This window comes from Odontesthes bonariensis, chromosome 13 (genome assembly GCF_027942865.1).
Source record: "Odontesthes bonariensis isolate fOdoBon6 chromosome 13, fOdoBon6.hap1, whole genome shotgun sequence".
NCBI classification, from domain to species: domain Eukaryota; kingdom Metazoa; phylum Chordata; class Actinopteri; order Atheriniformes; family Atherinopsidae; genus Odontesthes; species Odontesthes bonariensis.
In genome coordinates, this window is record NC_134518.1 from 18,488,844 (window position 1) to 18,501,067 (window position 12,224).

Genomic DNA, 12,224 nt, shown 5'->3' on the forward strand with positions numbered 1-12,224 from the left:
TTTTATTTCGTGAAATAAAACATGTTTCATCTGTAAACATTTCTAGGACTGAAAATCTTATGCAAGTAAAAGTATTCTAACAAAGATGTGCATCAAGTATTTAAAGGAAATGTCCTCAGTGCAGAAAAATGTTCATGATCTTTATACTGTTATATTATACAGTATTAGATTATCATTATTACCTGTGTATTAGCAGAATATTACTGTTGTAGTTGATTGAGGTGGAGCTCATTTTGAACCATTTTGTATCCAAATGCAACCATAGACCATGTGTATGATGGATTATCTGTTCAGTACGTGTACCGTGAACTGATTGATTGTTGAAAATTATTAAAACATTTGAAAAATGTATCTAAAATGCTCTGAGATGATTAATCAAATAGCTACGTTTGGTGTGGAAAAATACAAGTCAAAAAAGGATTTATGTAGGGAAACCCAATATTCAAGTAGATGAACTTCTCAAATATTACAAAAACCCATCAGGACACAGACAAGGAAATGAAAAAGTCAAAATGTATTTCCTCCTCCAGAAGTGCGACAGTCTGTTAGAAAGTTGGATCAGATCTCTCATTTTGTGTCCTTATCAAAACATAAACTAAGATAACAAAGCGACATGAACCAGATCTCAAATTTACTTTATGTGGCAGCAGGATGTGAAACTTAGGTAAAAAGCTAGTAAAGCATTTATGAGCAGATTGGAAAATAAGGACATGCAGAAGGAAAGGGTTGGTCTGAATGGCTCAGTTTATTTGCGCCACAGCGCCACGGCACTACAGCTCCCATGATGCATAGCAGCGGTAAAACGAACTACATCCTGAGGTCAGAGTTCAGGGTGCGGGTTTCAGTTTTAGTAACTCTGTGCACCATGTGGCGAGGTTTAACACGAAAATACTGCTTTTCTTAGTTTTGCGTGATTATTAATCTTACAGTCCGACTTTCGAGCATGTCTGTGAAGGCATCAAAGCACGAGCTGAACCAGCTGATCTACCGCCATTTGAAGGAGCAGGGTTTGCATTCAGCGGCAGATGAGTTACTGAGCCACAACCCACAGGTCAACACTGCCCACACACACACACACACGCACACACACACACACACACACACACACACGTCTGTATACAGTGACTGACTGACATATTACTGGTTAACAACGTTAACTTCTGAACGTCTTGTCTCAGTGTTGCAAATCATGTATCAAATGGTCAACTATGTGACATTTACAGCCTGCAAAAAGCACAGAGCTAAGCCCTGTTTCATATCAACAAAAATGTATTTAAAGTTTCATAAGCACGTCCTGGGTAGTAAAAGGCTCTGTCAGTGTTATACCAATTTTTTTGAATATTTGTTTTATTGTTATAACTGTTGCATTAATCTGTATGCTGCTTTCAGCTGCTGTGGATGTATAAAGTAGAGCTAACTGTAACTGAACCATGCTGCAAGAACAGCTCTGACCCATTCGGACAATAGCTCAGGGCCTCCTTGTGATTCTATCTTGTCTGCTACTTTCATGTTGGCAGCAGATCCTTTGGAACCTTTGGGTTGCATTATGGGGGACATTTTGTACCTAGTGCATTGGATGCCTGATTGGTTTGGGCTCGGGATAATTTGGAAGCAGGTTTGACACCTTGGTCTGCAACAAGCTGGGTTGACAAGGGTGGTGTGCATCAGAGTAACGCCAACAAGAACTGCTCCCAGTAACACTTCATTGTTATGAAATGATCAGTGTTGTTCCCAGCTGGTTTTGATGTTGTGGCTGATACCTCAATATGCTGTTGGGTAGTTTAACCTACAGCTCTGCAGCATATTGTATAAGCTCATCATCAGCTTATGTGTAATAAGTTCTTGCTTGAAAGTAAAACGTTCTCACCCCATAACAGAACCCTTAATCATTAAGTTTATCCTATAAAGTCAAAGTCACCAGCTTTGGGGACGCATCCTTCCCCCCGAGCAGAACGAAATATTGAAATAATCAGAGAGCCAGTCCTCAAAATTATGCAGATGACACGTTTATGGTAATATTCCTCCAGCTGGTCAGCTCTTGAAACAAATTCAAACAGAGGTATATTCAATCAAAAGCTTAACTGAACCTAAACGTCTGCTGTGGGAACAGTTCCATGACCCTGTGCGGTGTGTTAAGCTTAAAATGTTGTAACTCATTTTCACAATGTGTTTACTTCTCCTTTCGTTTTTTCTGCAGGAGGAGACAAACACATCTGTTTCTTTATTTGACATCTACAAATCGTGGTTGAAGTGAGCATAGAATATAATTCCGTCTCATTAAGTGAACATTATCCATTTGTTCGGTTCGGATAAAGTGGCTCTAATCAAACCATTGTTTTCTTTCCTGTTAGTGACTCCAAAAAAAAAGGAGGAAGGACTCCAACTAAAGGTATAATCTGTTTGGTTGCTGTTGTGTTTTTTTCCCCTCTTAAACTCAGTAAAGTAGTAGAAAGTTGGCTGTTATAGTGGGGTCTTTACTCAACAGGATATATTTAGTACTGCTGTTACATTCACTGACTGGAACCAGGAGTGCCGTCTATAGAGGATTTCTGGAGATTTCTTTCTTAAAGCGTGATTCTATTTGTTTGTGGCCACATGGATAAATTGCTTGATTGGTTATGTGGAGGCCGGCAGTACAATAAATAAGATGTACAGAAAGAGGTCATCTTTTAATGCATACAGCAATGAATGCATCATTTTCTGCATTAAACTGCATATGTCTTATATGTTCAGTGAACGTATATTCTGTGCAAACCTACTTCAGATGATGCATAAAACATGCTTTAAGGAGGGTTTTTCGAACAATTTTTTGATAATATTTGTGTCTATCCGTGGAATATCTGTTTTTTTAAGCCGTAGCAAATGCTGCACTGGTCACAAAAAGTCAAACACAAACGGTGACCGCAGCGCAGATTGTGAGGAGCAGAGTCAGTTTTAGAGATAACGATCAAACGTGAGAAGTTTCAGTCATGCTTTATACAGTAGTACTAAGGCTGTAGTGCAGAAGAGTGTTCAAATCTTTTCAAAACACTGCTTTCTCTTCTATGTCCAGGCAAACCTACCACACCAAAGAAGACGAATAAACCTGCAAAAAAGCCAGCATCTCCAAAAAAGGTTAGGTTTTTTTTCTCTTTGTATTTCATTCTTTGGCCTTTCCGAAACTTTACCAAGCGCCATTTACCCTCTTCTTCTGTCAGTCCGTTCCAGCTAAAAGGAAAAAAAGCACAGGAAAGGCTACTGAAAAGGCCAACAAAGCAAAGAAGTCAAAAACCCAAACATCAGACAAGGTTGCAGCTGACGGTGGCGATGATTCAGAATCTGACAGCAGTCTGGATGTGGAGAAGTGGAAGAAACTGGTCCAGCAGATGACAGGTAGGAGTGTGTGGCTGTTTAAAAAAGCAAAACAGTTTAAAATTGGAAAAGGATGAGCCGGTGGGGGATAATCGTGATGATTCGGGATTTTCACCAAGTATAAGTTTAATTTAAAAACATTTGGATGTCATCAAATGAAGCTCAGCACTTTGAACAGGCTCGCCGTAGGAAAACAGGGATTTCATTCCAACAGAGTTGTGTACAGTAGCGGTTCACCTGCCATAGATGTTCTCTTTGAAACATTTGTGCCTCCGTGCCAAGTTTTGCTTTGCTCTGCCTCCACAGAGAATGACATAGCCAAGATGGAAACCATCAATGCTCTGGACTCATCTACACCTCAACCCAAGAAGAAGAGAGTCAGAAAACCACGGGCTGCGCCTCCTGCAAAAACCAACGCTTCTGTTAAGCAGAAAAATGGGACAGTTCAGAAGCATAACAAGGGGGAGGCAGTGCAGACACCAACAAAGAAGAGTAAATCCAAGAAAAGCGGGCCAAAAATGACTGAACTTTTATCGACCTCTGGCAGCTCGAGCCAAGAGCAAAACCTTAGCACTGTAGATGACAAACCAGCAAGATCTACACTCTCACCTGCAAAACAGACTCAAACGATAGTGACCCCGGTAACTCCCAGTGGAGAAACTACTTCTGAGACTCTGTCTGAGCCCAAGAAAAGGAAGAAGAAAAAGAAAGAAAAGGAGGCAAGCGAGAACAAGATGGAATGGAATCTCAATGAGGCAGGTGACAATGGGAAAGAAAAAGACAGTGAAGAGAAGAGGAATGGAGTCACTGGGAAAGAAGCTGCCGATGAAGCTGTGGAGGGAAACAAAAAAACAAAAGGAGAGACAGAAGAAGACACAATGGAAAAGAACAAAATGAATTGTGCCGTCATTTCAGAGTCCATTGAGCAAGAAAAGAAACCCAGAAAGAAGAAAAAAGAGAAAACTGATGGTGAGGAAAATTCATCTCTCACGGCTGAAGAAAAGAAAGCAAAAAAGAAGAAGAAAAGGATGCTCGATAGTGAGGGGAAACCAGAACAAGAAGCTGAAGAAATGAAGGGAAATACAGAGCAGACATTGAAGGATACAACTGAAGTTGTGAGTGAGGACAAATCAGAGCACAATGCTGAAGAAAAGAAAGTAAAGAAGAAGAAAAGGATGCTCTATAGTGAGGGAAAACAACAACTAGAAGCTGAAGAAATTAAGGGAAATACAGAGCAGACATTGAAGGATACAACCGAAGTTGTGAGTGAGGACAAATCAGAGCACAATGCTGAAGAAAAGAAAGTAAAGAAGAAGAAAAACAAAGCCAATGGCAAAAAGAATTTAGAGAACATAACTGAGGAAGTGAATGATAATATAGATCAAAATGATGAGGAAAGTAAAGAGAATCCAGAGCAAACTGTAGAGAAAAAGAAAACAAAGAAGAGGAAGAAGGAAACTGTTGATGTTGAGGAAAATCCAGAGGAAATGGTTATAGAAAAAAAAGCCAAAAAGAAGAAACAGCAGCATCCTGATGAAGACACTTCAGAGCCGATAGTTAAAAAGAAAAAGACAAAGAAGGACAAAGCTGATGATAATGAGGAGATTTCAGAGGTCGACAAGGGGGAGGAAAAGCAGGGGCAGATTACTGAAGTGAAGAAGAAAAAGAAAAACAGTTCTGTTGACGCAGAATCACTGCCTCCATCCAGCCTGGAGACGACAAGTCCTCCAAAGGAGAAAAAGAAAAGTGAGTATTTAACCCACTGTATACTTGGCAGGACAGGTTTGGATGTAATTCATCTCAATTTATTAGCTTTTTCTTGTCATTTCCTCAGAGAAAAGCAAATTAAAATCAGACCAGCTCCCAGAAACACAACAGGAAATAGAAGCAGAAACTACAGCAACACAAGCCATCCAAACTACGACAGGCGACACCCACAAAAAGGTATCCACAGATAGACCCCCAACAGCATGACACTGCAACTGTGATCATTTTCTGTACTGGTGAATGAGAACTTTTTGCTTCTTGCTTTTTCTCCCTGTAATCGTCTATAGAAAAAGAAGTTCTCCAAGAGCACAGAAGCCTGAAGACGTTTGGCCGGATTAAATCGAACCTCAGGACGAAGCCGCGCATCATTTCGAATTATCCCGTCATGGTTAGAAAGATAACATAAAACTGTCAGAAGCGATGGACACTTTATTTTTATTTTATTTAGGTACACTTTTTATCTTTTTCATTTGTTTTATGTGCTGAGAAACAGCCGTCATATTTTTCACATTGTTATGTTACGGTGCCATTTTAATGGCGTGAAAGCGTGAGAAGAGTAAGATTGTTCAGTGGAATGAATGATCATGGCATTCAGTAAGTGATTTGATTCACAAATGATTTTTTTTTAGCACACAATCTGTCATTCTCAAGAATTTGCCCCAACTGGTGTACCTCTATGAACTCGCATCTCTGATTGGGTGATTTCAATCCTATAATCAAGTGAAAGACAAAGTCTTATCAAAGTTATCTTAACATCTGTTCTCTGTCACTCAACTTTTTTATTTACCACTGTCCCCTTTGGCTGGTATGTGGCACGGAACGCAGATTTTGTGTAGAAAGAAGAACGTTTGCATTTTGAAGCAACTCTAAAATGATGAAAAGTAACGTGACAGTTTTTTGAACTGAGGTTTGGTCAAAAGCCTGTATTTTAATAGATAACGTTGTATGCATTTGGTGGAACTTTCATATGTGGGCTGTACATTGTCTTTTTGATACAAATTAAACTGTATAGTTTTTTTTTTTAGTTTTTTTTCATTAACTGAGTCCTCCCTCAGATGTTGTGGACAGAACAAGGACGGATGCTTGAGCGTGGCAAAGCCGTTTTTAACATTTCATACACTATATTGCCAAAAGTATTCACTCCCCTGTCCAAATGATTAAATTCAGGTGTTCCAATCACTTCCATGGCCACAGGTGTATAAATTAGAGCACCTAGGCATGCAGACTGCTTCTACAAACATTTGTGAAAGAATGGGTCGCTCTCAGCAGCTCAGTGAATTCCAGCGTGGTGCCATGATAGGATGCCACCTGTGCAACAAGTCCAATCGTGAAATTTCCCCGCTACTAAATATTTCACAGTCAACTGTCAGTGATATGATAATAAAGTCGAACCGATTAGGAATGACAGCAAGCAGATGCTGAGGCGCATAGTGCACAGAGGTCACCAACTTTCTGCAGAGTCAATCGCTACAGACCTCCAAACTTCATGTGGCCTTCAGATTAGCTCAAGAACAGTGCATAGAGAGCTTCATGGAAAGGGTTTCCATGGCTAAGAAGCTACATCCAAGCCATACTTCACCAAGTGTAATGCAAAGCATCAGATGCAGTGGTGTAAAGCGCGCCGCCACTGGACTCCAGAGCAGTGGAGATGCTTTGTCTGGTGTGGCGAATCACGCTTCTCCATCTGGCAATCTGATGGACGAGTCTGGGTTGAGTGGTACTTGTCTGACTGCATTGTGCCAAGTGTAAAGTTTGGTGGATTTGGGGATTATGGTGTGGGGTTGTTTTTCAGGAGCTGGGCTTGGCCCCTTAGTTCCAGTGTAAGAAACTCTGAATGCTTCAGCATACCAAGAGATTTGTGGAAACAGTTTGGGGAGGGCCCCTTCCTATTCCAACACGACTGCGCACCAGTGTACAAAGCAAGGTCCATAAAGACATGGATGAGCAAGTTTGGTGTGGCAGTACTTGACTGGCCTGCACAAAGTCCTGACCTCAACCCGGTGGAACACCTTTGGGATGAATTAAGAGTGGAGACTGCGAGCCAGGCCTTCTTGCCCAACATCAGTGTCTGACCGAAGAATGGTAAAAAAAAAATCCCATAAACGCACTCCTAAACCTTGTGGAAAGCTTCCAAGAAGAGTTGAAGCTGTTATACCTGCAAAGGGTGTCCAACATCATATTAAAGCCTATGGATTAAGAATGGGATGTCACTTCAGTTCATATCCGTGTAAAGGCGGATGAGCAAATACTTTTGGCAATATAGTGTATTTGCATATTGGAGATGACTGCTTTTCAGCTCAATCTCTTAAAAAAAAAAAACTTTAAAAGCAGCTGCTGTTTTTATACAAGCTTCATTCGGGAAATTCAGAAATTAAGTTGTTTACTTTGGTTGTGCTGAATTACAGATGTCTGTCATATGGGCTTCAGGGACAGACTGACGTCATGGAGTTGTGCTGGGTCGGTCCTCCAGATGGCGCTGCAGCAGCCCCTGAGAGTCAAACTTACAACAAGAAGAAGAGTTCAAACATCAATGGTCGGACATGGATGCTATCATAGCTACCATACACATATAAACAGTTTGTAGCCACACTTTCATTATGGAATAGTTACTGGCGTATTTACTTGTCATATTGTAACTGAAAGTTCCTGCCAAATGTGGAGGTTAAACAAGGTTCGTCATAAAGCTGGTCGTCAAAACGACAGCTTGGAGGAGTTCAAGCTGAGGAGACGAGAGCATGAGCGAGGTGGTTAACGTTGATACACACTTTTTTGGTTAACTGTTTTTCTCTTTCTCTCTACATAACACCTGGTTATATTAAAGTTACTCAGATACTGGTAACTCATAAGCCGTTGTTTGTCTGTGACTTCTGAGTGACGACAAATTAGTGCCAGTTAGACTTCCATCTTCGCTTGTCAACATTTCTTGTTAACTGGTTGGGTTTAATAAAACGGAGAGAGATCCTGCAGATAAACCAGCATTAAAACACTCGGTACTGCTAGCCGCTGACGCTTCTTTCATGCTCATCTTTATTGTAATATCAACGATATTATATCACTTTGGGTTGGTAATTGGGTTAGTCATTTCTTCAGCTGCTGTGTTTTCCTGTGGTTGAATACGTACTTAACAGTCAAGGAGGACTGGTTACTCTCAGACGATTGAAGGATAAAGAATGGGGATATCTGTGTTGTTTTAGCTCTGAGACAAGCCCGCAGAGACAGGCAGCTTGTGAGCAAGAGACTTCTTCTGGATGAAGATGATGACACAGCCTCAGAAGAACAGGTGAGTGGCAAGTTTTGTGGGGATGTTCAGTAAAATGAGAGCTCAACCCAACGTGCCAGTATCCCTTTTGATCAGGATGTGGTCGGTTTGTTCCGCAAACTTCAGCACAGCGGGCCTGAGAAGGAAGCCCACCTGAGAGCCTTGAGTAAAGCTCTGCGTGACCCATCAGCGCAGCTCACCTTCCTCAAGTATGGTAGTAACGTCTATGAACATGTCAAATGAGCTTGAACTATGTTTACCTCCGTTTCTCAGGAGCCATGTCTGCCTGTGAATCTCTTTCTGCTCAGGCAGGAGAACAGTATGCATCTGCTGGTCGGCCTCTTCACCGGCTCTAATGCCCAGTGCCGTCTCCAGGCTGTTCGGTGTCTTCATGAGCTGTCTCACTCTCCCCACACCAGCGTGGCATTAGCCTGTCTCCCTGCCACTCCTTACCTGCTCACCTACCTGTCTGGCCAGAGCACCAAGTTCACAGTGAGTACTCAATCATATCTGGCTGCTTTGTGTGCAATTTTAGCAGCTAACCATTACAATAATTTTTTTTTTTTTTTGCTGTCCATATGTGCACAGGAGCTGTGTCTCTACACACTTGGTAATATATGTCCAGACAGTGAGGTTGTAAAAGAGAAGCTCTTGGCCCAGGGAATCATACCAGCTCTGGCCACCTGCATAGAGGCAAGCTAAACATGTTGACTGGGGCTCAACAACTCAGTTTTAATAGGCAGATCTTCTTTTTAGCAATTGTAATGCTGATTAAAAGTCAAATTTCAAACGTAGCTCAATTTTTGCTTGTCCGTCCAGAACCAGAGACATAATCTTGCAGTGGTGGAAGCTGCGGGCTTCACCCTCTCTCAGCTTCTTCAGACGAAAGATGCATCAGTGAAAATAGCCCCGTAAGTTTGCTCAGGGCATACCAGTCAATCTCTTTGGAACTGTCCTTTTTTAAAGGTATTTTTTTGCAAGACATTGCAGACAATAAACAATGCTGTCAGTTGGGTTGTACTTTTCTCTGTGCCTGCAGGATGGTCCTGGCCTCTAGCTTACCTTCACACTTGTTATCAGTCCTGACTCCTGACCCAGACTTTGGCCTGGCTCCTGCCATTGAGTGTGCGTGGTGTTTGCACTACTTAACATGCAGGTTAGTGTGGTCGGACATTAACGGAAAGAGCTCGTTATATTTCATAACTTGTCACTTCTCCCTGTTGATAATTAGTTATGGTAATTACTTAACATGTCGAAATGATGTCTTTCCTCTACTTCTACCAGCTTTGGCGATCACAGGGAGCTGTTGGCTCGAGGGGCCCTGTCACAGTGCAGTTCCCTGTTGGTGTCACTAGGTGGTGCTGTGGCCGAAGGAAACAAAGACCAAGGAGTGGAGCTGGTGGGGACCTTCTTGTTTTTCTCTAAACAAAAACTAAACTAAGTCTTTCATTTTATTCTACACCATATCAATGGTAGCATATGATTTGAAATACTCTTTGAGACAAGACTGCCATCACGACTGATTTATGAGGGGGGGTGGGAATGATGCATCGGTGCATCATTGCTTCTTGGTGTGGAATCCTCAGCATCAGAGATATTGTTTCAGTTTCTTACCTCCCATAAATGGGTGTTTTTAGGTTCTCTTTACCTAAAAAAAAAAAAATCTAAATTCTGAAGTAGTATTCCATGATATTCATTATGTGTAATCTTGTGTAATGTCATAGAAACACTAACTTTTTTTTTTTTTTTTTGCTCTTTCAGTTAAAATGGATCATAAGACCTTTTTTTTTGTCCTCTGCAGCTTGTGTGTCCTCTGCTCAGGTGTGTTGGAAACCTCCTGTCCTCCTGCCCTGTTGAAGATCTCGGCACTCAAGCGGGTGGCGTTCACCTCGTTGTTTCCCTGTGTGCACTAGTTCAGGCCTACCTGCACACCCGGCCAGCCTTGGCCAGAGAGACGGCCTGGGTCCTCAACAACCTCACAGGTCCGACCCGAACGGTTGAGTCACCTTTGATCTCTGTCTCTGCTTCTCTTACTTTACCGTTTTTAAATCGCACGACTTTGTTCAGGATGTGTGATGGAGACAGACCGGGTTTAAGGACTGTTCATACCAGCAGGCAGAACGCAGCGGTGTCATTTTACACTTCATGATTATTGTTGCTGAAGTATTTCTGGAATATTGTTTGTATTTACATATTTATTTAGATATAAATCATATTTAACTGTGGGTATGGGGGGGGTGTTGTTCTTTCTGTACACATCTGAGATTTGATGCGTTCTGCTGTGTCAGTGTTTTCTGCCGATGATGCGATGTGTCTGTTTATCTTTCCTACCACTCTCTGTTCCAGCTCACTTCACTGATTTCTGCTCTGCTCTCTTGTCTCTCAACTTGGTGCCCGGACTGATCCGGCTTCTTCCTTTCTCTCACGGTATTAATACAATGGTAAGTGCAAACTGAAGCCAAACGCTGATGTTTTGTGTTAAACCTTTTTCACAGTTACACATAATAATCAATACAGTTTTCACTCTGCTATTCTTTAAATGAGTCAAAGGTGTTTGGTTTTTTTGTTGTTGTTGTTTTCTTTTCAATTTTCTGTTTCCTGTGCACCCATCAAATAATGCGTCCCTGTCTCACTGACCTTTGCTTTCTTGTTACACTTAGATCCTCAGGATTTTAGCCAACATTGCCCACAAGAATAAGGAGTTCTGCGTGCTGTTGGCTCAGGCTGGATTGCTGTCTGCCCTCTGTAGCACACTAAAAATGGCCGATCAAGAAATGGTGACCCTCAGCCTGGATGTCCTGTTCATGATGGTCGTTAGTAGTCCGCAGGTAAGCAATGTCTCGGGAATCAATGAAACCACTTGGCTTTGGCTTTGCTTTGCTTTGATAATAAGGATTCTGTTGTCTTCAGGTTGCAGAGGAGTTTGTGGGGCAGGGTGGGCTTTCACTTTTAGAAGCCGTCCAATACAACAGCGAAGGAGACATAAGGCGAAGGGCAACGTATCTTCTGAAGCAGCACTTGCTGACCTAGCAACAACACGTAATGGTAATGCTCGTGTTTTTGTTGGTTTAACTTGTTTGTATTTTTTAAATTGTTTAATGTATTTATTAAATCTTTTCATATAAAGCATTGCAAGTGATTTATCAAAGCTATTGTGTTGCAGGTGGAAAATATGACTCATCCCCGATCCAGCAAGTAGACGCACTAATGAAGATGCAGAGAAACTTGTTTACATCATCTCTGGTGTAGATTTTTTAATCTGTGTCATGCTGACAGACAGAACTTTAAATGTGATGAAATGTTTTTAAATGTGATGAAATGTTTTTTTAAATACATTTTCTACCCTGAAATCAAAGGATTTATATACTCAGCCTGGCCTCTGAAACTGGTACACAGTACAGTGCTGATACAAAGAAGCCCTTTGTCAGCACAATCAGATAAGAGGCTTTAATGTGACGACGTGATCAGAATCAAGATGATACAAATGCATCACTGTTTGGTTTTGTGTTGACTGGTTTTTTGAGGAATCATGTGTTTTTACCAGTAAGATATTGCCAGTGTAGTTTTGCTATCATTTTAATAAATTATTAAATATTTCTCTGAGTCTGAAGCTTTTTTTTGCTTTTTTTTTTTTAGAAAAAATGAGTACACAAAGTTTTTGTAAACGTGCATGTAATTATGTATATATTACATATATATGTATATATTTATACATGAGAGAATTAGATTAGAGTAGTTATTTGTGTTGTGTATGACAAGTAACGCAGAAGTAGCAAGTATCCTTTAGATGACTAAAATTTCTTGGAGTTTATTCTGATCGATCGCAAAGGTCCCTCCGGTCGTCACT

General features: G+C 41.1%; 2 protein-coding genes across 2 annotated transcripts; both read left to right on the top strand.

Moving 5' to 3' along the window:
* The first annotated feature begins 817 nt into the window (after positions 1-817).
* LOC142397713 (uncharacterized) lies at positions 818-6,136 on the top strand. The gene is made up of 8 exons (XM_075481288.1): positions 818-1,051; positions 2,198-2,250; positions 2,352-2,389; positions 3,053-3,114; positions 3,198-3,372; positions 3,658-5,097; positions 5,186-5,295; positions 5,406-6,136. The coding sequence occupies exons 1-8, from the start codon at positions 944-946 to the stop codon at positions 5,436-5,438; spliced, it is 2,019 nt and encodes a 672-aa protein (XP_075337403.1). The 5' UTR covers positions 818-943; the 3' UTR covers positions 5,439-6,136.
* Positions 6,137-7,555: 1,419 nt separating this feature from the next.
* On the top strand, positions 7,556-11,973 carry tmco6 (transmembrane and coiled-coil domains 6). The gene is made up of 13 exons (XM_075480639.1): positions 7,556-7,862; positions 8,313-8,398; positions 8,474-8,586; positions 8,686-8,869; positions 8,966-9,070; positions 9,197-9,288; positions 9,417-9,533; positions 9,662-9,776; positions 10,179-10,359; positions 10,724-10,818; positions 11,038-11,205; positions 11,288-11,422; positions 11,541-11,973. The coding sequence occupies exons 1-12, from the start codon at positions 7,772-7,774 to the stop codon at positions 11,405-11,407; spliced, it is 1,467 nt and encodes a 488-aa protein (XP_075336754.1). The 5' UTR covers positions 7,556-7,771; the 3' UTR covers positions 11,408-11,422; positions 11,541-11,973.
* Positions 11,974-12,224: the final 251 nt, after the last annotated feature.

Excerpts from the sequence above, each read along its gene's own strand:
- LOC142397713 (XM_075481288.1), top strand. The coding sequence starts at position 944 with ATGTCTGTGAAGGCATCAAAGCACGAGCTGAACCAGCTGATCTACCGC. Across the intron at positions 1,052-2,197 it reads TACTGAGCCACAACCCACAG|GAGGAGACAAACACATCTGT; the intron begins GTCAACACTGCC and ends TTTTTTCTGCAG. Across the intron at positions 3,373-3,657 it reads ACTGGTCCAGCAGATGACAG|AGAATGACATAGCCAAGATG; the intron begins GTAGGAGTGTGT and ends CTGCCTCCACAG.
- tmco6 (XM_075480639.1), top strand. The coding sequence starts at position 7,772 with ATGTGGAGGTTAAACAAGGTTCGTCATAAAGCTGGTCGTCAAAACGAC. Across the intron at positions 8,587-8,685 it reads GCGCAGCTCACCTTCCTCAA|GCAGGAGAACAGTATGCATC; the intron begins GTATGGTAGTAA and ends CTTTCTGCTCAG. Across the intron at positions 9,289-9,416 it reads GCATCAGTGAAAATAGCCCC|GATGGTCCTGGCCTCTAGCT; the intron begins GTAAGTTTGCTC and ends CTGTGCCTGCAG.